The sequence below is a fragment of the Anopheles merus genome, chromosome 3R (genome assembly GCF_017562075.2).
Source record: "Anopheles merus strain MAF chromosome 3R, AmerM5.1, whole genome shotgun sequence".
Classification (NCBI taxonomy): Eukaryota; Metazoa; Arthropoda; class Insecta; order Diptera; family Culicidae; genus Anopheles; species Anopheles merus.
The window spans coordinates 44,052,697-44,078,317 of NC_054084.1; the positions used below are offsets into that span (position 1 = coordinate 44,052,697).

The following is a 25,621-nucleotide window of genomic DNA, read 5'->3' on the forward strand; positions in this document are numbered from 1 at the left end:
ATCGAAAAAAATCTTCAAAATCGTTGAGCTATGCTCGTCAGGCCGATAATTTGACAAATCTCGGAAAACCATGTATAAATGTCAGCAAAAGTATGAAATTTATGAGGTTCACTGAAAGTCGGACAGCTTCCCTTGGACAAAACATCCACGTGGCTTTCCAATAATGACCAATATGAAGCTAAAATTGAAAAATTAGAATAAATCATTCATTTTAGTCAATAGGAGTGATATCGTGGTACAGCTGTTAAACAGCACGACTTCATGGGACTTAATTATAACATGCCCTTCACGGGTATTCAAGCCCCGTATAGACTATCCCTCGGTAGTCTGAATAGGTCGGTGTGACCGTGTAGGTTGTTACGCGAAATAGAAGAAAAAAGGTAGTCAACAGCCTGCATTGGTACTTCTTCTTCTTCTATTTGGCGTAACGTCCTATGCGGACATGCCAGCCTGTTATAGGCCGAGACTTTATGCATTACCACGCAGCCAGATAGTTAATCCTTGCTATGGGGGGATGATTCATTCTAGGCTTGAACCTTCTTCTTCTTCTTTTGGCTCAACAACCGTTGTCGGTCAAGGCCTGCCTGTACCACTTGTGGGGTTGGCTTTCAGTGACTTTTGGATTACCCCCCCCATAGCAGGATAGTCAGTCCCACGTATGGCGGCACGGTCTAGTTGGGGCTTGAACCCATGACGGGCATGTTGTTAAGTCGTACGAGTTGACGACTGTACAATGAGACCGGATAACCGACTTGAACCTATGATGGGCATTTTATTGAGTTGTTCGAGTTGACGACTATACGTTGGGACCGAGCCTTGGTATTTAAAGTTAGTATTATATGACCTAACGTTAGAACATCAGTTCTAAAAACTAACAAAATAGCTATAAATCCTTGGTTTTACATTATTTTTAGTCAAATACTATCCTCAACTCTAAATCTCTTTTATCACTCGTTTTCTTAGCTGTCACTCTATCTCACCATACTATCAATCACATTCTACACTCTTTTCAGTGTACCTGTCATTGTATTGCTCGTTCACTACTTCCCATCTTCTGTATTCTAGGGGATTATGCCAACAACATTCTCACCGAAGCACGTCGCACCATGTCGGTACACTTTATTTCAGGTGTTTGAGAGCAGCGAGAATGAAAACTCTTTCATTTGCCTCCCGCTTAAAGAGTGCAACGGACGTGACAAGCTAAGGAAACTAGGGAGCTAGTAGCGATATTTAATAAGATGAGGCACCTCAATATGCTTCAATATCCAAGTAGTCAAGTAACAACACCTGCGGAGACAAAGTTCGAACCGCACATACATACATAAATACACACAAACACATAAACACAGACACACGCAGGTACACATATACACGCCTGCGCTGCTACGCACCAAATAGAAGGCGGTGAAAAAGCTGTGTCGTCTGCGTATCTTTCATGTTTTACAGTGTGCCTTTTCATTTTAACTTTTCGCCACGTTTACGTGCAACAAGCTTTCTGGTGCGCGTTCAAGAGTGTTACGTGACTAACTTTTCGGTGGCTCTCGTTTAAAGAACCAACGCAACAGTACGAAGTTTATTGTCATGAAAATTTGATTAGGATTCGCAGGAGTAACATCTTTTCTCTCTCTGTATCCCCATCCCGACCATCCCAGTGGAAGATTTTGTATGACGGTGCCGGTTCTAGCTTTTTTTTTGCTATGTTCGTGGGCATCAAATCTTTCATGGAATCCGTGTACATGTAGCTGGTGGTTACCGGTGACTTCTGCGTCTGCCTTTGCTGCCTCTGCACATACGCAAAGGGAAACCATCACCACGCGTCATCCATTTTGCGCGAAAAGCGCAACGATGAGAAATGTCCCTTCGATTGAATTTTCCTCTCATGATTTATGTAATTTAATAAAGTCCGGAGATACTCGAGCAAGGGGTTTCTTCCAACTTCAACTTCCGCTAACACACACACACACACACACACACACACACACACACACACACACACACACACACACACACACACACACACACACACACACACACACCCACACACACACACACACACACACACACACACACACACAACACACACCACACACACACACACACACACACACACACACACACACACACACACCACACACACACACACCACACACACACACACACACACACACACACACACACACACACACACACACACACACACATACATACATATTATATATATATTATATATATATATATATATATATATATATATATATATATATATATATATATATATATATAATATATATATATATATATATATATATATATATATATATATATTCCGCACGATGCTTGCCCGAACTGCGGAAAATCACACCGTGTACCGATTTTCCGTCGGACGGTCGCGTGGTTCACGGGATAAGTGTGTTTGTTGGAAGTTTTCGGCCCCTCGAAACGAACGCTGGTTTGGCAATTTCTGACGTAATTTGAAAGTCTGTCCAAGCTTCGTTTTCACTGGGGAAGCTGTAAACTTGAAACTGGCGGCTGGCACATCCTGCGGCTCGGGAGAGCAATGGGTGTAAAGTGTTAAATTACACATTTATCCTGGATTATCGTCCCCTAGGGCGATGGGTCGCGGGCGATGAAGCAAGCGGATAATAAAGATCCAATTTTGGGTCGTACAGTTTCGAGCTTTCCTGAGTAAAGTGCAAGAGCCCGTGCACGTGTGTACTGTTTGCAAGCTACAACGGAGCGTGCTTCCGATGGTAGTGTGCACCGAAGCGTAAGACAGTAACACTCACAGATTTGGAGTGCATGTAGAGGATGGGCAGAACGTAGTTCTGTAATTTGGAAGAGAGTTTTGCAAGACATGGGGCATGCTGTCACTTTGTTTCGTGTTTGTCCTTTCTTGCTTGCATTTAGTAATGTCAGTAAGGAAGAAATTGGCGTGATGTTTCTTGGGACTGACATTAGCAAAACTTCCGTTTCCGGTTGCAATGGCATTGGGCAAAGGAAGGGTAAACTTTAACAGAAACCCGTTTTACCGCTGCTACCATTGATTCGATACATTTTTATGGTTGAGTGAAGAAGAGGCGAGTGTCGTAAAGGAGAGGATAAGTACTCTGTGCTAACTTTTTGGAACGCTTGACGCATAATGATGGATAAGCATCGTTCCGGAAAGGTTTCTTATGGATCAAAGCATGTTTGTTGTACGCTCTTGCCAATTATTCTGAAATGCTTGGTACTGTTATAAGATTGAAATAAGTATGAAAACTTTGTAAATACATTGAAATGCATTTTCAGTTGCATTAACACAAATGTTTGTAACGATAAAAAAAAATTTGAACTGTTAAAGCGGTCAGACTAGACCTGAACTGAACTGAAACGCTGGCTCCTGAAATATCCGGATGTGTATCAATTCCCTCTCAGGTTCTGTTGCGTGATAAAATACTTTTTGCTAGCTTTTATACGTTTGGTATAACCATATGGTTTATCGTTGAATCTTGCGTCGGTCTTGGTATGTATACATAGCCTTTACCGAAATGATCAAAGTTACTTGAGTTATGCATCGAAAAACAAACAAAATTCACAACTCATGTACATAAAGACAGTATTCAGAGGTGAATCGCAAGAAAAGATTACCCCAAGCAGAAGTAGAAGAAGTAGAAGAAGCGGAAAGGATTTAATTGTATCATTTTTTTGCATTTCATCAAACCTGTACTATTGCCTTCAATTAGTTAGATTTATTCTTTGTCTTTATCGAAAAAAACATTTGGTAATTCAATGCAGCCATAACTTGCCCAGATGGAAAATAATTCAGGACTGAAAGACATTCTGTAAAGATTGATTAAATCAAGAAAGTTTCCTACGATATAATAATTGAAAGTTCGAGTGTTTGCTTTATATGAAGATCCAAACATTCACGGATCTATTCATCATCAATCATCCTCAACTAGTTAAATAAATTAATACATCAGAATTGTTAGAAGCGGATGAAAGTTTGTTTGAGAAACATGGATCCACCACTGCACGTTGGGCAAACGCCTGTATAAAAATCGAAAAACCAACTTCATCGCAGGTTAACACCGTAATCATTTTCTTAAAATAGATACTTAAACTTAGTTGAAACCAAAATATTTCACGTTTTTATCTTAAACTTACTGAGATATAGGCCATCAAAGTGTAAACTTTGTGTTTTTTGTCCCAAATTTGAGCTATTTTTCGACCGAACATAAACCATCATATTTTAGTATATGATAGTTAGATTTTGATAATTAATGTGTCATTGGAAAAGGTTTTTGTCATACTTTGATGTTATGTCTGAAAATTTTGCAAAAACTTGTTTTTAAAGTTCATTAATGATTGAAAACCAAACATCACTGCCGAATTTTTGGATATTTTCATTTTGGAGAGTGAATTTTTTTATGATTCGACTCGATTTCACTCGTGTGTCGTATATCATCGGAAAGATCAACATTTTTCCTACGTTTTGACGTTGAAATTAGCTGCGACCATCCGCGACCTCGAAAATTATTGAACTTTTTCTTGAAAATAGCGCGGGCGATTTTGATGTGTTGTTGTATGAGCCATACACCACAAGTATCGAACTACCTGTCATAAACGGGCATTTGAAACAAACAGGCATAATAAACAAAGCTGAACAGAGAAAAACAGTTTGAAAAAGGTCGTAAGATAGGAATAAGCTCTTTTCAAAACTAACCATGAAAAACTCGGCTTTTTTAGCGCGTAATACTCAAAAATCGTTTTAGTAACTAACTTACTCCGCCTTTGTTTTATTTCTTAACAATAATTGTTGATGCTGTTAAGTACTACACAATAATTTAATGTTGTGAGCGATAACTATTAATGTTTTTCGCTGTCTTGACGATTTTAGTACAGGACTGCTCTGTGTAGTAAGAGCAATGTTATTGAATGAAGAAAAACTGCAATAGCACGAGGAATTGATTTTCATCCCGGCGTTTGTATGGCCGTTGCCCACTGTGCACTGGTAGTGCTGCTCATCATCCTTTCGATGTGCCATAGGAGCACATTTTCTATAAATTGATTAACTTATAAATCTCCAAATCCAACAAATGACTTAGGACCATTCCAATCTCGGAGATTCAGGTCTGAGAATCGTTCGAGCTTAAACACTGCTGGGTTGGGTGTGTGTGTTTGCGTGTGTGTTTGCATTAACTCTCTTCCGCGTGTTATTCTGTTGGAAAACCAAAGGCCGCGGAGCAGCAGCGTTTAGATTGTTTCAGTCGAATAAACACGCAATCAATTTCGCTCAATTGCACCGACGATGCGGGTAGCTGCTGCTCGCGTGCTCACTTCCGAAAAGAACGGCGTATGTCAACATTAGCGCTTCTCGAACCGACGAGAAGGTACTCTAGCTGGAGCATGTTTAGTAATTGGCAAACAACATTTAGCGGTCGAGCGAAGGAGAAAAGACACACATACGATTGTTCACATTTTCGATTCTACGCACTTCGGCCTGTTGCAACATAATGAGACAGTGGAGCAGCTTTAAGCTTCGATCCAAGACGTACCGTTAGTTCAGTGGGCGCATTTGGCTGGGGAGCAGCGCGGCTCATTTTATGGGTGTGAGTTTATTTTCCACCGAAGCCACACTATCTTGATAACGATGAATCAAAAACAACATCCTGTCTTTGACATCGTTTCAGTAAACAACCGACGACCAACGGTGATGCCACCGTCGTTGGCGCCATCTTTCTTGTGTCATAAAAGCCTCATGAGCGCCGCCGGGGGAACAACGGGTGGGGACATTTTGTAAATAAGTGGTTCAATTTGTTTTTCATTCAAGCCCATAGCGTCCATCCCATACCACGCAGAGTTCCCCACTGCCCCATTCTCTAAAAAACAGGTTGACAGATGGTAAAAGGAAGCGTGCGATGATGATGACGAGATAAGAAAGCAGCCTGTGTTGGCTTAATACCTACCACCTCCTGTGCCACCATTCACATCTGATTGACGGTGGGAAGAAGCTCGTGAAAAGAAGAACCATTGTCATGTCGTCTCTTCCTTCACCCCACATTTCCCGACCAAAATCGGTTCATTTTAAAATACGCAAGGTTATTGTCTATGAAGAAAATGGCACATTTTGTAAGAAAATCAGGCCGGTGGGCACTTTACGCGTCGTAGTGGATAAAAAAATTGTGTCAGCAAAACAGCAAACGGGAGTAAAAATTGTTAAATCATTGCGCAAGTAGGAAAGCAAAAAGTAGAACAAAAACACTCGACGACCAGAAAGGAGTCGGCGGAGATGCTACGTGCAAATGTACGGAAGAATTAACGCCGGCATCTTATCTTTACTTAAGCTGGAAAACATTATACCCTTCGGGAGTACGGGAGGCGATTATTATTATTCCTTTTGCTTTTCTTTTTTTGGGGGGAAGGGGGGGGGGATGAAAGTAAATTTCGATGACATAACGTTTTCTCTTTTTTTTTTGGGCGTAGTGAAGAAGCACCTCTATTTATTATGCCGACGGTTTCGCTTGGCTAATGTTGAAATAATTAGCAGGCCGGTGTGCAGATCGTCGAGTAAATAATTGGCAAAAGAAAGCTGCTCAGCCAAGCTGCCTTGCGTCGTTGGGCTGGGGGGCTTGTGGAAACTCATAAGATGAATGGGCTTGTTTATGGTTCGGTGTACAAAACGAGTGAAAATAATAAAGAACTTTTTGTTGATCAATTTCAATGCTTTAGAGAATTAAGAGAACAAAACAAAAATAACACGCACATGTCAGAACAAATGTAAAAACAAAATGTATGAATGAACGTTAAAAAAAGGTGACAAAATATTATCGAACGATGTCTTGGCGGGAGTGAAACATATTTACAGACACAATGCTACAGAGACGCAGACACAATCCGCATAGATACTGAGTGTACGGTTTTGGATGACACTCACAAAAACAGTCACGGCAAAAAGGTGGGACGAATATATTGAACAACATAGTTATTTGCTAACGGAAAGTACACGCAGCGTGCTAGCGCAGATTGGTTCCCTTGACTTTTTCATTAGGCGGTGTTTGTGTGGCACATAGGCATAGGCGAGGGCAGCATTAAGAGGGGCAGATGGATTGGATGGGTTGGATGAAAAGCGGGTTGTCGTAGGACATATTGGTGTGTTTGGTCTTGTGGGATAAAAACAAAGGGGTTTGGCCCATATTGGGAGGAGAAGTATTCGCTCTTTGAGTATACGGTTCCGATTGGAGGATGTTTTCTGAAGCTAATTTGACTGTGAGTTCCAATATCAGGGGGTTACAACTTTACAAAACATTTGTCCAATTGCCGTTGTAGAGGAAAATCTACACAAAGCGTCTCGATCGATGGTCGAATTTGTAACTTTTCCTCTGTGAACAGGGATGGAAGGGGTTTCGGAATGGACCAGGCTGGACTAGGAAGGAGAAGGATGGAAATGGAAGCCAGGAAAACGGAATTTACCCTCCGACATTTACCTGTTTATGCTGGTACCAGAGTTTGGGCAGAAAAATCAAACCCAACGTCACGGTGTTGGTCAGCTGCGAGCGCACAAACAGTGCTAAGAACAGTGTAGACGGATTAAACTCCTCCAAATACCAGAAGCGCAGTATGTAGAACGTGGACGAGACGAGAAACTCGATCAGTATGGAGGCTACTAAAAACTGTCGCTCCTGTTCATGGAGAAAGAAAAAAACAACAGGAAAATATGATTTTATCGCAAATGAACACAATTAAGCGTGTACAAACTTACCCGAAATTGTGTGTTTGCGTTGCGGCTGGCGATGGCTAGCTGTAGACCGAAGCCGAGTATTAGCAGCTCGCCGGCCTCGGTTACGTAGTCCCAGCGAAGTGGGCGACACATATTGGACGCGACCTGCTCGGCGTCCATCGACTGCGGTTGGTCCATCTGCCATACCAGCTCGCTGTACTGTAAAAAGTCGAGACTGGTCGCGGTAAAGGCGGCCAGATAGCACAGCACCGCGACGATCATGGCGCACAGGTAGCGCAGTAGATCGAGATCTCTCACAACCCATCGATGAGCTTTTCTGGTGCGGAACTCCACCAGGTGACGGTACAGCTTGAGCACGATAGCACCGTAGCAGATGATGAAGCCCAGCTCGCGACACCACGGCTCCAGCAGGCAACGCACAGTCGATGCCTGCAGGAAGTGTAGCGCAACCTGCATAAGCGAGAAGAAAAATTGTTTGAAGTAATGAATTGAGACATGTAATAACATTGCTTTTAAGAATCAGTTTGATTCAAATTGAAAATATTTGAAATTAAATTAAAAAAAGCAAATATTAAGGATTAATGATGGAGTCATTATTCATTGCGCCTTAACAATGCTTTTATTTCGAACACTGTGTTTGTCATAAATATATATTGAATATGTAAACGAAAAATTCTAAAACGTAAGTAGAATAAATGCATCGATATAAGGGTTTATTTGTCTGTTTAAGCGTAGTTTTTAATAACTTAGGTAAAAACATTACAATGACATGGTGGACATGGTGACATGGTGAAAGGTGGATTAACGTACAAATTCAACATTTGTTGATATTTTCCGAATTATTTTAAAGTATTTTGTATAGGTGCTCTAATAAATAGATAATTGCATTCTCATTCCCATTGTTTCATTCGTTTTCACTTGTTATACATACTTCAAAATGATTCACAAGCTCGGAAAACGATACTGTCGAAACAACTTGAGTTTTACATATGTTTTTTTAAATCGCAGTTGAAACTTCTTCATTACCGGCAATCAACTTACCGGTATCATTACCGGTTTCTGTGCTTAAAAAGATGTATAACTAGTACATATAAACAGATATTTTGTAGATGTTTGATTTAATAATTACAATTAAATATACTAAAGAATATCAATTAGATATGCATCGTACTTGCATGTCTAGTTGATATTCTTTAGTATATGTAATTGTATTTAATTGTAAACCAATACATTCTTTTATTTTCTGATCAAATTGATTTGATTTTCTTTATAACGAAAGTTATCACGAACGCGACGAAGATGATAAGAAGGATCTTTGGCCCCGTATATGTGAAAGAAAAAAAACGACAAACTATATGAGCTATATGGAGATCTCAATGTCGTGGAGCCCATCAAGCACGCCAGGCTCAGTAAAGCCCGTAAAGTCTTTTTAGGCCGTCCACAAGGATAGAGGGCTAGGCATGATGGAGGCGATCGCTATTAAGGCCGGGATAATGGATTCCAGTTATATGATTGTATTCCAATGGATGATATAAACTCCTGTTGGGCCTATCCGTTAGGGGTGCCATAGGATCCACTTTCCGTCATACAAAATCCACTGAATTGACATCTATATCACCAGCGTGCCATAATTGCCACTTGCCGTGCGAAAGAGTTCATAAAGTGTATTAGTATTAGAGCTTCTAAAACATCCTGTATTGTTTTTTTTTCTATACTGTTATTGTGACAATTTCATATGAAGTTATGGAGTTTTTTGAACATTTTTCCCCTTGTCCATAAGTCATTACGTGCACAGTTCCTGATAGCAAAACGGATCAGTCAATTATTTGAAATTTTTTTTTGCAGTAGTTGCAAAGTTATCGAGGAAATTTACAAACCGAAATTAAAAAAAATGAATATGATAGAAAACCTTACTGTGATCCTATCCATGTCCTCGGTTGTGTATATTTTTATTCTGAATAGTCTGAGTTCACGTTATAGTATGAGTTTCTTTTGATTTGAAAAAGTTACAATTATTCAGAAAGAATGGTAATCCTTTTAAATTAATATCATATCAACCTCTGCTTTTCCCAGGCAGTGCTTGTATTTTTCTTCAAAACTTATTTTAGCGTCTCTCCTATGTATGTAACAAAATGGAAAAAAAAGTTTAAAAATGTTCGAATTCTTTCAAGTGAGGCACGTATTGTGCAATGTAACTCTAAATAACGTGCAAAAGTTAATTTTTGTTGAACTTCTTGGAATTCCGTATAAATTGAACGTGGGAGGAAGCAACTGGATTATGATTCTTTGAAAATTATGTGTGTTCATGCTGGGAGAAAAATCATTGCTCAGTAATCATCTCCTAAGAACCGAACCATGAAGAGGTCGTTATAGTACAAATGATGCATCAACTGCGGTAGCTCTTAAATCGCGACTCTTGTTGTGACCCCTCGATTGCTATTCAATAATTTAACTATGAACTCTGAGGAATTTAATATGAATTATAAATCGTTAAGTGTATTATAATTATGATAAAATGAATTAGATTCGTCAACCATTGCTACTGTTACTGTTTCAAGAACACACATGTCTGTGATTTGTGATTTTGCTCCTTCCCAGATATACATCTTTTCAGAGGATTTCTATTTGTATTTGTTGTTCTATTTGTTCACTATATGACCTATCATAAAAGTTTTTTCAATACTAATTAACCATAGAATGACTATGACCAACGTCACATGCCAGGTGAAGGTGGATGGAAAACTCTCAGGACCTTTTGCTACCACCTCTGCGCCAGGGGGACGGGCTTGCCTGTCTCCTATTTAACCTGGCACTAGAGAGGGCCATCCACGACTCGAGGGCGGAGACTACGGGAACCATCTTCAATAAGTCAACCCAGATCCTAGCATACGCTGATGATATATACATCATTGGTCTGCAGCTCTCCTATGTAGCAGAAGCCTACCAAGGGATCAAGCAGGAGGCAGAGAACCTCGGATTGCAGATAAACGAGGCAAAGATCAAACTGATGGTGGCAACATCAGCGGGCCTACCAATAAATAATCAGAGCCCACGTAGGCGTGATGTACAGATAGGTGAACGCACTTTTGAAGTCGTCCCAGAATTCACCTATCTGGGGTCAAAGGTCAGCAACGACAAAAGCAACAGGAAGCTGAGGTGCGCGCAAGGATGCTGGCTGCCAACCGGTCATTCTACAGCCTGAAAAATCAGTTCACCTCAAAGAACCGGTCGCGACGGACGAAGCTGGGACTATATAGTACCTATATAGTACCGGTACTCACATACGCCTCTGAGTCATGGACACTGCCCAAATCAGACGAAACCCTCTTAGCCGCGCTCGAGAGGAAGATGCTCAGAAGGATACTTGGCACCGTATGTGTGGAAGGACAATGGAGCAGCCGCTATAATGAGGAGATATACGAGATGTACGGCGTCCTCACTGTCGTACAGCATATCAAGCTCGCCAGGCTCCGGTGGACTGGCCATGTTGTACGCATGGAAACGGACGACCCAGCCCGTAAAGTTTTTTTAGGCCGTCCACAAGAAAAAGGACGCGTGATAGGCCCAAATTGACGTGGCAAGATGGCGTGAAGGTGTCCGCCATTAAGGCCGGGATAACGGACTGGCAGACGAAGGCGCGAGACCGTGAGCGGTTTCGGACACTCCTGAGGCAGGCCAAGACCGCAAAGCGGTTGTAGCGCCGGATAAGTAAGTAAGTAATTGACCATTGCGATAATTTATGTTAATTTGATTATCTCTTATTTTTTTGATATTGTAAACAATATATTTCTCCAAAATGTTTGCCAAAATTAGAGGCTTGGAAACATTCTTACATTTTTTTACAAATTGTAGTATATGGATAGAAAGAGTGAAAAAGATCGACTACTAAAATGTTTAAATGTTCTTCTTCTTCCTTGACACAACAAACCGTTGTCGGTCAAGGCCTGTCTGTATCACTGCTGGGCATGGCTTTCAGTGACCTACTGCTGATTACACATAGCAGGATATTCATTCCTATGTATGGGGGCACAGTCCATTGAACCCATGACGGGCATGATGTTAAGTCGTACAAGTTGACGACTGTACCACGAAATCGGCGGAATTTGAAATGTTAGCGTACTTTATTTCACCCGCACTTTTACGTGGATTTATATATCCCTGCAATACAGGCGACACCCGGCATAAGGGGTCTGAAAAAAAAATCCTTCTGAAAAAAAAATCTGAATTTAAGTTTAAAAAGTCAAAAAGTTAAGCATTTGTCAATACATTGTTTATAACCGAATTTTGAAGAATCAAAAACTATAATATCTTGTTTTTTAACTACACCAATTTCCAAGTATGTATTCGTTTTATTACATAAATTACGTTTTATTACATAAATTAGGTGAATCAATAGACAGCTCAATAGTATCGCCGAACACGTGTGAACTAGAGTTGTGCCTCAAGTACCAAAACTGTACGATTCATTCACTTCATCCTAAAGAACGAACATTCATCGAATCAACGTTCATCGATTCGTTATAAATCATAATGTACTAAGTTGATCATCAAAATAACGACCTATCCGTCGAAATACAGAACGTCCTAGTACGCTAGGTTGACCATTCCCGCCATACAAATATGAACGTGAACCGTGATACCAGGACGTTCATGAAAAGAACGTCCTACCAATCGTAATAAGGATCTTCCTGGTCTACCTATGTTGCCACGGGTGTAGCTTTCCGTTTATTAGAGTTGCTGTTACAGAATTTTTGTAACTGTCGCTCGCGTATTCAAGGTTCCGCCGATCAGTTAAAAAATTGGTCTGTCTTTCTTCGTAAATAATTTGCAACTAAGCGCCGTCTTCAATGGCGCTTTGTTTCTAACCTGTTTCTACTTGACCCTGAGTAACCTCGCTTAGCGACCTTTGTCGAACTTTTCCCTTATTGACCCTATTTTACAGCTCAGCCAGTTGTCTCATATTGGGGATATCTGTTTGTCCTTATCTAACTAATCTGGAGTTTCTTTTACGAATTATTCGAGCTATCCTTGACAGCTCGTTGTTTTGTAAATATTGCGGCTGCTCATCTGCACGAGGTGCACATCGTGCCAACAACCTAATAATTTTCAAGATGCAATACCCTAATTATGTTCTTCTTGCAAAATAAAACAATTTATCATATTTTCTTCAACTGAAATGAACGAATGAATCGCGATTCACGTCCAGTTCATCTGAGTGAAGGAACTAGTACGTTCACATTCATGGAAATGAACCGAATTGCCCAAGCCTAATGTCTACACATACATCCGAACATATCAATAGCGTACCGAACATGTAAATTATATGCTCGATTGATTCAATAGCGCGCTGAACATGTCAATAATATCATCGAATACCCTGTATTTATAGAAGACTAGCTGTCTCGCCAATCCTACCATGTTTGTTACATGGAATATTTGAGACAACATCGTAAACTGCTAGGTATTTTATATCAAGTGTAAACTGCTAGTGCGTCAAAGTGCTGTATACAACTTCTTCTTCTTCTTTTGGCTCAACAACCGTTGCCGGTCAAGGCCTGCCTGTACCACACTACTTGTGGGTTTGGCTTTCATTGACTTATTGATCCCCCCATAGCAGGATAGTCAGTCCTACGTATGGCGGCACGGTCCATTTGGGGCTTGAACCCATGACGGGCATGTTGTTAAGTCGTACGAGTTGACGACTGTACTACGAGACCGGCTAAAGTATATGTATACAACTACAATAACAATATTAATCTTTGTACGGGAATTAAAAATAATCAGTAAATTGTAACATCAGAAAATATTGTAAGTCTTAAATCCTATTCTAATGCCACCAGAAGGTGTGTGCAAAGTTTCATTGAATAGGATCTAGACATTGCGGAAAGCGCTGGCAACAAACACCGTGACACGAGATTTTTATATTTATTGATTGATGAAGACAATTGAGTAGCGCGTGCAATTCTTAAAAATAAAAAAATACCCTTATTAGCTATATCTTAGAACAGATTAATGAATATTCTAACGTAGAAACAGTAGCAGTGAAGTAAAAAAAGCAGTAGAACTTATTGAATGCTCTACACATTGAAACAAATGGATTATGAGGTCCTCTGTAAGTTCACTCTCGTTCAATTCTAAACATAAAGTTTCGGGGGGCGCAGTGCGTGCTCGGGAGCGTACAAATTAATCTTAAGAAGAAGCTCATAAATAAACACAAATTTCGCTTATAGTTTTTAAAAGATTGTTTTAACAAGCCTTTGTGTGTGTAGATCTAATTTGTGTAGTTCCTTGCGAAATTCCTCATGTTCAGCGTGAAGCAATCAACACTGAGCAATCAACTTAACGTGTGTCTCTGTAACAACGAACTCACATGTCGACAGATGACCATAGGAGACAGCATGTTGATAGCAGCGATAGTAAAACGGAAATGTAAAAGCTTTGTCAACTTAAACCAGCTGGCAAAATGCTACTACCTAGAAACCAAACGTGCGACTGCGTATCGTGAAATAAATCTTTACGAATGGGAAGCAATAAAATGCAAAGCTGTTAGTCTAAAGCTAGGAGATGAGAGCGGAAGTATAACCCCTATAGTGTGAGATGATTGGTAAATTTCTTTAAGAAGAAATTATGGGCTTTTTTTTGTTCTGTCTGAAAAAGTCTTGTTAGTTGATGGTGTTGTACACTCGTTCATCCTGCGTTCATCACTGGCAGCGCGTCTGAACGCTTGCCGCGCCGAGTGACATCATTATCGCTTTTCGTTTCGTTGTGTTTATTCGTGCGTTTCACACGCTATTCACGGCTCCTGTAATGCTAGGTGATGCATGACTGCAACGTGGATTGGCATTGCTTTGGTGTGGTAAAATCAATCGTAAATTGAATCCGTTTGTGGGTGCGACAACGGCAGTCCACAATGCGATATGATGTATTTGCGAACCCGGGGGGACAAACGATTCCCTGAGGAGCAATCAGATGCGTTTCTGTGGTATTGAGCAAGATTATTGCGGTGAAGTAATCAAAACTGCAATTAATGTGGTTTTAAATGTTTGGTTGAGTGACAGTACCACGATCAGTATTGAGTTTACACATAATTATAGCCTGGTTCGGCAGGTACAATCATACCAATATGCCCAATCCTGGATTCTTATATATACTGAACTTTCTAGACGGAGCATTTTGTGAGGCTGCGTATGTCAGTACCAACGACGGTTGCAGTACTAAGTAGAAGAATAAAATTTTTAGACGTATTAGCAATGTTTCATCATAAAAGAAAGAACTAAATAAAAAACTGATCTAGCCAAAAAGGTTATTGATCGTGCGAATGGCATAAAAAATATCGTTTGCTTTGCTAGCATGCGTAGTTTTCACTCATTCTCTCGTAAAGCTCACAAAAGCAGCTTCGATTTTACGTGGTGGCTACAGAGGGGTTGAGCGAAGCAGTGTGCAAAGTCAACATTTTCTCTTTTGTACGTGTGCCGTTTTTAGGTAGATAAAAGTAAATCTTCGGCGGGCATCAGCCGACTAAAGTTTATTGACATACCGCTGAAATTATGTTTTCGGTGCTATTTCTTATACTATTTTTGGTTCCAAATGTTTATCCATCCAGCACTCACACACACAAACACACACCCCGCACTCCTTGGTTACCCATTTCGGGTATTCTCTTTTCTACATTGCGGCTTACAGGATATTCATTTTTTTGTATGTGCCACATTTGACCGCATTTATATTGGTGTAGAAAGTGAGACTCCTTAAAAATGTTGATTGAAGCGCTACTCTGCTACTGATACCCAGCCGCAATGGCATTCATCACAGGGTCAGCTCTTTTCTGCTTGATTATTGTAACTGATGCACGGAAACGGCTAGTCATGGCACTTTGTTCGAATTGAATGGGCACTCTGCTGCTGTGGTGTGGCTGTGTGGCCTTGAATGAGCGTCGAGAAGGAAAAGCCTCAATTTGCGGATGGATTTCATTTCGAGATGGATGTATTTCGATAGCCGATTTATGGGGAACTTTTGTTCGTAAATGGTCTCATAATACGAAAGGAGAAACGTATGATAAATCAATAAGAAAATTTGATATATTATATGGGTACATAACATTCGTACTATCAGTGGAAGTGGAATTTGTTATTTAACGTTAGTTTTGTTGTTAAAAAATTGTTTAGATAATCTTTAATATTTTAATATTTATTCTCTGTCTTAGGTAGCATTGACCATAGTAAGTTACTGATGTATGCATACATTATATTCTTGGTATTATTCAATGAACATACAGGCCAATTATGTAAGTCAAACGGTCAAAACGGTCAACGAGTCAAAAGAGACGAACAAACCCATTCCAAACAAACCAAAATTGTATCGGGGTTATAGAAGGTTGTTAGATACTTTACAAGTTTCGTTGAATATTTATTTCGTTAATATATTGTTTTGACATTTCTTTGGTGTACTATTATTATTGTTTTATTACAGTGAAACCCCTCTTTTTGCATAAAAATCAAATCTAAATTGTTACTTCTTTTAACGAGTAACATCTCGTATAATGAGCAATAGAATTTGTGTTTCTGATACATTTTTTAATATAATAAAAAATATATAATATGTTTCTGATCATCAACGCATTATCTGCCAACTACTACCTCTTCGTATCATACGGTGTTTCATATGACTACATGTGGATTGTAGATTTGATGCCAATGAATCTATTGAAATATATATTTAAAAAAATCGTGCTCAAGAATATATAACTTAAACATTTGTTCAATTGCAATAATATCAGCTTCTTTTTTATTAAAAAGTCTATCAGAAAATGTTTAGCGGCTTTATATCAACACATTCATGACTCAATTTTCATACAAAGTATATGGAGAAGAGTCTCCCGCATAACGAGTAAGACATTGGAACGGCTTAAACTTGTTGTGTGGAGCTCCACATCTTTTCCAAATCCATCCTAAAGAGAAGCTGTTTTATAATGTTTCTATATCTCATATGCATTTTGTTAGTCTCACATTTCTGCTGTAATAAATGATAATTATTCATTTCTGAATGTAATTACTTGTAATGAGTGTGGTAGAAATTGACTGTATTAATAAAAAACCATGAAATTAACCGTTATTGGAGTAACGACCTACGCGGTCATCCCGGTCTATAAGGGCTTTTGAGAATTTGAGTTTGAGTAACACGCAGCCGGAGTCCTTGATACTTTCATTCTTTGGGACATTTTCTTAACTTCTTATTTCGGGAGTGAAGTTCCCGAAGAGACTTTTTAAGATTACTGTACGACACCCTTTTTGGACAGGCTTTGTTGGAATCCACCAGGATTTTAATGTGCCTGTTCGAAAGTGTTGTTCACTTCCCTTAAGAATGAGTCAAAATTATTTCATTTCATTTCATTTCTTTTCGTTTATTTAATCCAATATCCGCCATCAAAGCTAAATAAAACAGACTTAAAACTAATTAAACACTAACAAAAAAAACAATAAATAACAGATAAATTGTTGTATACATTTATTTGCTTAGTGATGATCAATTCAAGACAAATAATTGAATCGTACTATTTGGTGATAATGAAAATATATCTTTTGATTATTAAAACAACTACAAACTACACTCATAAGCAGAAGATGTGAGTACATTTATTTTAGAACTTAAGAAAAGCTGGCAACCTAAAATGGCAACAAAAATAGCCCCCTTGCTATGCGATACAATATTGATTTATCATACAAAGACATGACACATGTCAAGCGGTACCGAGGAGGTGCCGTTTGAGTTGATTCCAGTATCTGTGAATCCTTAGTCAATGAGCTTGTCAATCGTCATCGTTTTCCAGCTCGCTGATTAGCGCGTCGTTTATCGAATCGATATGTTAATCATCATCATGTCATAAATTAATTTACAATGCACCTGCTCGCTCATTACTCTTTACCATCTATGCTGTGTGTGTGTATTTTCCCCCAGATACTGTGATATAATTGTCGTAGAGTGCACGGTGAAATAAAACAAGGAGAAGGTATGGGAACTCGCTGTTACTGTTTACCGTCAACAGAAATGGTCTATATTAGCGCGAAGTGTTCAACAAATTGTACCATTCTATTAGGAGTGCTTATTTGCGGTGCACGCTGATCAATAGTGCGGCGATGCGTAGAAAATGTTTGGTTTGTTGCACTGTCTGGCGGCTGAATGTGAAGCTCATTTTCATTGGTTAGGTGGGTGTACGTTTGATGATGTATGTGCACATACATTGCCACTTCATCTGCTTTGCAAGTGCTTTGAAGTTGGTACGTATGATGTAACTGATTGGTTGTTGTGACGCTTGTTGTGATCAATTAGACAAAACATTACGCTACCGCACAGATGCACTGGAGTGATGTAAATTAAATTTGAATAGTATCTGATTGTGATAACCTGAGGAGGTACATGTAACCAAGCATTGCTTATGCAGGATTTTTCGTCCTTGGTAGTACCAGTAGCGCGATCACACTGATCCTTACAGGGTTCCGACTTTATAAAGGTCGGATATAACTTTCGAGAGCCGTTGGCCATTAGGGAGCTTTATTAATGAGATGTCTAAGGTTATTGACGCAATAGTTGTTTCACTTATGTTTGTCATGTGTATTTGAAATGGCCGAAAAAAGGGAGCCACTATTAAATCTTAAATTGGTCAATATTAGTTTATTTAAATAATCTTCTTCTTTGGCACAAAACTCGTTGTTGGCCAGGGCCTGTTTTTAGCACTAATATGCTTGAATATCAATAACCAATGATCAGTTATCAGTGGTTGGTTACTCCTAGCAGGATCCAACCGTCCGTGCAACTCATGGGGGCACCGTCCATATTGGTCTTGAACCCATGACGGGGATGTTGTCGGAAATGTAAAAATTGGTTCATTTATAAATAACATAAATTGAAGGTAAGCTTTAAGACTTTCAAATTCCATGTGAATATCTTCACTGTTTTGATATCAAAAAATCCTTTAATACACTTCACACATACAACTATCTAGTAAGTTGACAATTTCATTCAAAAGTTTTTCCCATCGCTAATAGTTGCTAATTAATTGTTCGAGTATTTTTTGTTGCCACTCGTACCCCCTCGTGCGGTATGCATATGCATTACGAACACGACAAATTGTAGCAACGGCATCACAGGGAAAAAAAACGTCCTGTTTTATAAACATCCTCATTAGTAATTCAACCATAATGCTCGAGGTGCTGGAAAGTGTCGCGCTGACTGTTAATAATTATTGTTGTGTCCCAGTTGTTGGCATGGCAGGTGATGCTTACGGGTAAACTAGTTTTCCGACACTAAACACGCATGGCTGCTGTTGCCGTACATCACATGATAGAATGCTCGAACAGATCCATCTACAACACATCCACCCCGAAATGGTCGTCCATCAAAGAAGAGGGGGGGGGGATAGCAGATGGTCGAGGCGAAACACCAAGTGCACGGGACGGGATGGAATCAAGAGAAATCTTCCTGATGGAACCGCACCGTTGGAGTCGTTGGAACTGGTGGAGCATATTTTGCAACTTTAATGATGACTGGAAACTTTTGATTAAAATTGTTGTCGAACAATAACCGGGGGTTCGGGCGGTTGTGTGTTACGTGGTCACGTGATCACGATAAAAACGCGTGTGATGCGGGTCGCTTGTGGATTGTTTCTTTTTCGGTTGATGGTTTGTTTTTGGAGCAAATTTTCTTTCCGTATTCAGGAAGAATACCAAAAGAGCTAGAAAAAGAGTAAAATCCGGTTCAATGTCACGTTATTTTGTTTTGTTTAGTCGGTTGAAAGTTTTACCGAGTCTACCGTAAAAAAATCGGACGTTCTCTATTTATAAACCCAACCAATGGTGCGTGACGCTATCGGCCCGCTAAGGGTTTGCTTTACTTAAAAAAAAAAAACATTCCTTCACCAAACAGGTCACCAAAGTGAGCAGGATAGCTGCTGAATTTTTCATGATGGTTCACTTCATCGTGGCCTACTAATGGTTTCCAGTCTTGTCAAATCATTCGCGAAACAGTTTGCCGCACCAGGGAAGGGCAAGGGGTACTCGAGAAAATGAGGATGAGATTTTTAAATTAATTCTCTTCGACGTGTAACGGCGGGGTGCATCAATGGGTCACGGGTGAATAATATTGATGACAGTTTCATTTTCATACATTTTTCCCTCGCGCAATTGGGTGCTGCTCGTGTTGGCACGACGGGTGAATTATTAAGAACGGTTTGCCGTGCCTTTTTGCCATTTTCCAGTACGAGCGCAGCCGTTGCATGTCATTTAGTTTCCGGTTAAATGGTTAATTTGCTAATTAATCTTGTTCTAAAAAAAACAATCCAGTTGGGTTTTGATAGCTTGTTAATTGATAGCTTTCCGTTTTTTGTTTCAAATTTTAATCATTCACTAAAACCTTTAAAGTTAATTAATTGTTTCCCATTTAACTAAAGCCGATAAGAATGTTTTTAGTTAGAATTGAGTTAACAAAATTTAAAGATCCGTACGAGTACTTACCGCTAAGTATAGAAGTAAAATGCCGAATAAAATTGTTTCTAAAATGGTCCACATCCCGGTTGCAATGGTCTGTATTGTAAAAGAGAGTAAAATGCAAAGAAATCATAGAATAGCAAGAAACACTGTTCATTATATGCAGTGAAAATGTTAAGATAGTAAACGCCCCTGAGCCACACGTACCTTGCACTTCCGTTGGCGGAATACAATTAACGCTAACACTAAACAACAAAGCATACAAGCTCCTAAGATAGCACCGATCGTAGCCTTCATGAGTGTTTCGGTGCTAAAGTCCTCGTCCGGGCTGCTGCAGCTACCCTCCGAGTCACACTCGCATGCACTTGGGCAAGGAATGCAGCTAAAACGAAGCAAGGAAGCGGTCGTATCGGTGGAGGATAGTTTTAGTGAACTTTAGAACACTAACTTCAATTTCCTGGCGAGTTTTGTGCATACCTAAAGTTTGTAATGTTGCCATCGTCTTTCTCGGATGAAAACCCCTGTATTGATTCGTTGGGAATGTAGTAACCGGGGCGACAGACGCAAGTATACTTGCCCCGGGGCTTGGAGGCGTCCAGCTCCGACAGCAGACAGAAGGTGGACTCACGATCGCAAACATGACGACGGCCAAAAATTGATTCCAGGGCATCGTTGCATTGATCCACGTCGGCTGCAATGAACGCCGAAGCTACGATTCTGTTGGAAAGAAATTTTGTAAAATGAAGAATCCATTAGTAGGTATTAAGCTTGAGCAAATAGTCGTTGAGAAAGTGTTTAAGCAAATGCCTTGTACCCGAATGTATCTCATTTAGTCATGTATAGAATATCTTTTACCGGTGTTTAAAAAATCGTAATAATTTGCAAATATATAGAATATCTTTTACCGGTGTTTAAAAAATCGTAATAATTTGCAAATGTTCTGGTAAAACTTTACAACTAAAGTAAATGAAAGGATTATAGCTCATAACCAAAAAAGGGAGGTTGCATGATACTAGCCAGCTAGTTTTTTAGTCTTTGTTTGTTTGTTTGTTTGGTTGTTTTTTTTTTATTTTTTTTAATGGAGTTTGACAGTTGGTTGCACCATGTCAACACGCCATACAAAAGCAAATGCCAAACTTGCCTCAGGGTATTAGCCTGCATCGCGGTGGTTAGACTACATGTGGGCATATGGATCTCAATTCTATTGCCATTATTGGGGGCTTTTACGATATTAGCCAGCTGTTTTAGAGGGAATATGGCATGGTGCCTAAAATCATGTCAACACTCCAAACAAAATCACACACAAAACTATCATCAGATTTTCAGCCTAGATTTTCATCCTGAAAAATATGTAAACACACTCCGAGTCGTCGTTAGCTCATGACGGAATGATAGTTTTTTGCTGTATTGAGAAAAGGAAAAATGGCATCGATCGACTTTTTTAATGCAATAAAAGTACTACAATTCATTTCAAACAGAAAAAAGAAAACTAAACAATCTTAAAATGTATCTATTTTATACACAATTGCTATAATCCAATATGGCGGAACGTGACTGTCAAATGCAGGTATGTCAAACTGGCGGCCTGCGGGCCGCATGCGGCCCACGTGGATAATGAATGCGGCCCGCGAGAATATTTTGAGAAGTGCTGTAAGCACTGCAAACCAAAAATCTGTTCTTACTATTTGCGTCGGATAAAATTATCGTAATTTAAAATTATTCATAAACAACGGGTTCGTGTTATGAAAAATGAATATACCACCAGAACAGACTTGGAAATTAGCTAGATTTCCCCTACCTCAGTGAAAAAGTAGGGTTGAGCAATATTTTCTAACAGAACTGCCGTGTGAGAACGCAACAAATGAAAAATATCCTATTTCAATAATAAGGATAAAAGAAATAGCATGTGACTTTAAAAGTATATTAAACTTTTTTTTTTAAAGAGCACAATGAAAACTAACATCACACATTTTTAAATAAGGAACGATTCCAGATTTGAAGCAAAGAGTACAAAAAGTCAATTTGTTTCTTCTTCATCTTCTTCATTAGAACAACAACCGCTGTCGGTCAAGGCCTGCCTGTACCCACTAGTGAAGTGAGCTTGGCTTTCAGTGACTTATTGTTACCATAGCAGGATAGTCAGTCCTACGTATGGGAGCACGGTCTATTCGGGGCTTGAACCCATGACGGGCATGTTGTTAAGTCGTGCAAGTTGACGACCACCAGATCGGCCCAAAATTCAATTTATTTAACAATGAGATATGTGTAGATGTCCCATATCATTATTAAATGTGTAACTGCAGTTGTCATCACGATCTTTCTGATGGTGATAAGATTTTTCTTTATATACTATAATTAAAATTAGAAAAAATATAAGAAAGATTCAACATAGGTTTGAGACACGCGCGCGTACAAGTGGATATTCGGGATCTATTTGGGGGAAATAACGGTTTGCACACGGTCTGGGAGGTCACAACAGGATTCACTCATTGATGATTGTAAGTGGCAAATTCCGCATACAATACATTAGGTTCGCCTGCTTCGGAAGGTAGTGCCCTAGAGCCAATAATTGGCACTAGTGGAATACCATTGTATTCGATGGAGTATGTCCCGTTTTTTCTTGATGAAACTATGTTGGTCATCTTGGGTGTGTGTATGACTCGGACAGTTCCTCTGACAGTTTTCCGATGCCACCACTTGCTCGTACAAAATATGTTAATATACCTATCAGAGTAATATTATCGTAAAGATACTTCCGTCCTTCTCAAACCTATGTTGGGGAAAGAGCTGGGACTCATCATCATCAACAATAATGATTTTACAGTATTTTATTTATATATTGAGGTATATTTTTTATTCTCATCTTTGCGGCCCGCGAATCGCTGAAAATCTGTACTTGCGGCCCTCTGATGAAATGAGTTTGACACAGCTGGTCAAATGGATACATCCCGGATGATTAATACTGCTCCACTAACAAACAGAATAATTCAGATTTTTGGCTTAAAATACAGGAGGGACCATTAATGTAAATTTCTATGGAAATTGCCAGGAGGGGAGTAACAGTTGATAAGAGCTTAAAATGAAACTTTGGACTTGCTAACTATCAAATGAAGTTTAGACCGACCTGTAGTACTTTATGAATATTGAGTAAACCTAGATTATTTCAATCTGTAAACAAAAATGCAAACATATGCCGATTCTTCTCAGGCTTGATCAGGTTCCTGAAACATACATACCTTGTAGGGCAAGGTTTAAGGCAGTTTTAAACTATGATTTGACGAATATTTACAGTATTATAATTCATTTAAACTGCAAATGGAAAATAAAAAAATTTTGTGATGCATTTTTTGTTATACAAAATTGTAGAAATTCAATATGATGAAACGCAACTGTCATTTAAGTATGAAGAATCATCAACCCGGTTGATGCATATTGTTCCACTCACTGGCTGAAATCTAACTTAAATCATGACGAGTATCGTGAATGCCCCCAACAGCTGAAAATGTTTACCACAAAAATTCAGCCGGCAGGTGTGGTTGGTTAAAGGTCAAAGCAATAAACATCGTCTTTGATGTAGGCCCTTTTCTTTTGTAGTTTGAGCGAAGTTATTAAATAAACAAAATTTATATGAGCCTTCCCGGAAGGTTTAGTTTTGATGTAGTAACACGGAAAGTATGTAAGATTAGGGCATATGGAAAAAAAACACTGCCTCCCAATAAACTTGTCCGTATTTTTCATAAAAAAGTAACCAGAACTTTTAAATGTTGGTAGAGCTAGATACAAGATTATACCATATAATAATCTAATAATCCCATGAATTCTCTTGTTAGCTAAAAAATCAGTATTATTAGTATCAGCAGGTTTATCAGCAGGTAAGTCTAAGTGTTGTTACAAATCCTGCCGTACTTCGTGAATGCTTAATTAAGACCTCCTCCGTCTCCGTCCATGGAGCCTGGAAGACGGCACCAAACAGAAAAGTGGACACATAATTATCCGCTATGCTCGCTGCTTGTTGATGGATATCCTTTGTTCTCGTGAAATAGTCTCGTAAGAATAAGCCCGAGGCGGTGATGAAATAATGTTAATTAACTCCTCGGGGCCATTTTACGAAGTAAAAAAAGGAAGCTAGTGCAAAAACAAAAGGAACAAGAAAAAGGCCAAACCGTGGATGGAAATGCTTGGACTGTTACATCGCTGTTACAGTACAAATATCTGTTCACCCGTGCGCTTCATTTGGCCAACAAACAGGCATGCGGGAAATTGGGCTGTTGTGTTAAATGTATTCTTGCTATCCTTTCCGGGAATGAGTTCAGTTTTAGGATGCTGAAAGTATCCGCTTTCGGGGAAGCAACCACTCGGAGCTGTTTTTAGAATGTCCAGTATTGCTGCCAATACGCAGCATGGACAACGTGCAGCATTTGGAATAGAGTCATGAGAAGGGTACGGGTAGGCGGAGTAGGTAGCGGGTGCCAAGGCTCATTCGATGCGGATGTCACTAATGAAAAGTCTCCGTGTTAAGTCAGATAGTTGTGCGATAGAAATCTCAAACATTCGCCTCCCCTTTTTGGTTCGGGATTTTTTAGTGCGACACACAAATTTGTTAGCACCGCCCCGACAATAGTCCTTTGCTGGCTATCGTGTTATTAGCATCGTTGGTTAATTTTTCGAAATTGGAGACAAGTACATTTCCCTCATGAGGGTTTGTAAAATTAATGACATTTCCTCGTACTCGCGAGGCTTTGTGGGGTCGTTTGGTAACGAGTTCGAGGCGTATCTGATTGCGTCGTTCAAATTCCTACAAGTACTGTTCAAAATCGGTTCATAATCCTAAAATTAATTCCTGTAGAAGCACTTATGTTAGCTTCAAAGTGTAGTTTTGCTTTATTGTTCTGATTGGAAGAAACTTCAAGGGATTATCCGGGACACACAAATTAGGTTTGCCTGTTCCAGTAAATTTATAATTAATATCAGTGCAGGAAACGTTGCAATGGTTACAAATACATACTTAAAACAATGTCAATTGCTTACAATTTCGTACAATGAATCATCATCACAAGTTATGTTTCATAGCCGACATTTATGACATTTAAATATTTTATTCAAAATGGTGCAAATCATAGATATCATAGAATCCCAAAATTTGCACTTTCTATAACTAAAACAAGCAATTTTTTTTATTTTGTTAACAATGCCAATTGATTTTTACCTATGACACAAATACAATAACAAATCAATTAAATTGGTACTTCAATCAGTGTGATGATTAAAATAAAAAATTACAATTTCTTTCAAAAAATATATTGAATTAAAGTACTAGCGTTCGTTTACCAACAGTGCTGCAATTGCTAGTGGTGAAGATAACTTTTCATAAACGTATTTCTTATTAATGACAATAATGTAAACATGTGAATAGTTTAAAATT

General features: G+C 39.2%; 1 protein-coding gene across 8 annotated transcripts in view; it reads right to left on the reverse strand.

Annotated features, from left to right (window-relative positions):
* Window positions 1-25,621, reverse strand: part of LOC121595863 (probable G-protein coupled receptor 158) — a 68,602-nt gene that overhangs the window by 10,742 nt on the left and 32,239 nt on the right. For all 8 annotated transcript variants that reach the window (XM_041920186.1, XM_041920182.1, XM_041920184.1 and 5 more), the window contains 5 exons: window positions 20,677-20,916; window positions 20,407-20,581; window positions 20,227-20,295; window positions 7,742-8,170; window positions 7,467-7,661 (listed from right to left, as the gene is read on the reverse strand). In XM_041920186.1, the coding sequence (XP_041776120.1) occupies window positions 7,467-7,661; window positions 7,742-8,170; window positions 20,227-20,295; window positions 20,407-20,581; window positions 20,677-20,916 (1,108 nt within the window). The remainder of the gene's footprint in view (window positions 1-7,466; window positions 7,662-7,741; window positions 8,171-20,226; window positions 20,296-20,406; window positions 20,582-20,676; window positions 20,917-25,621) is intronic.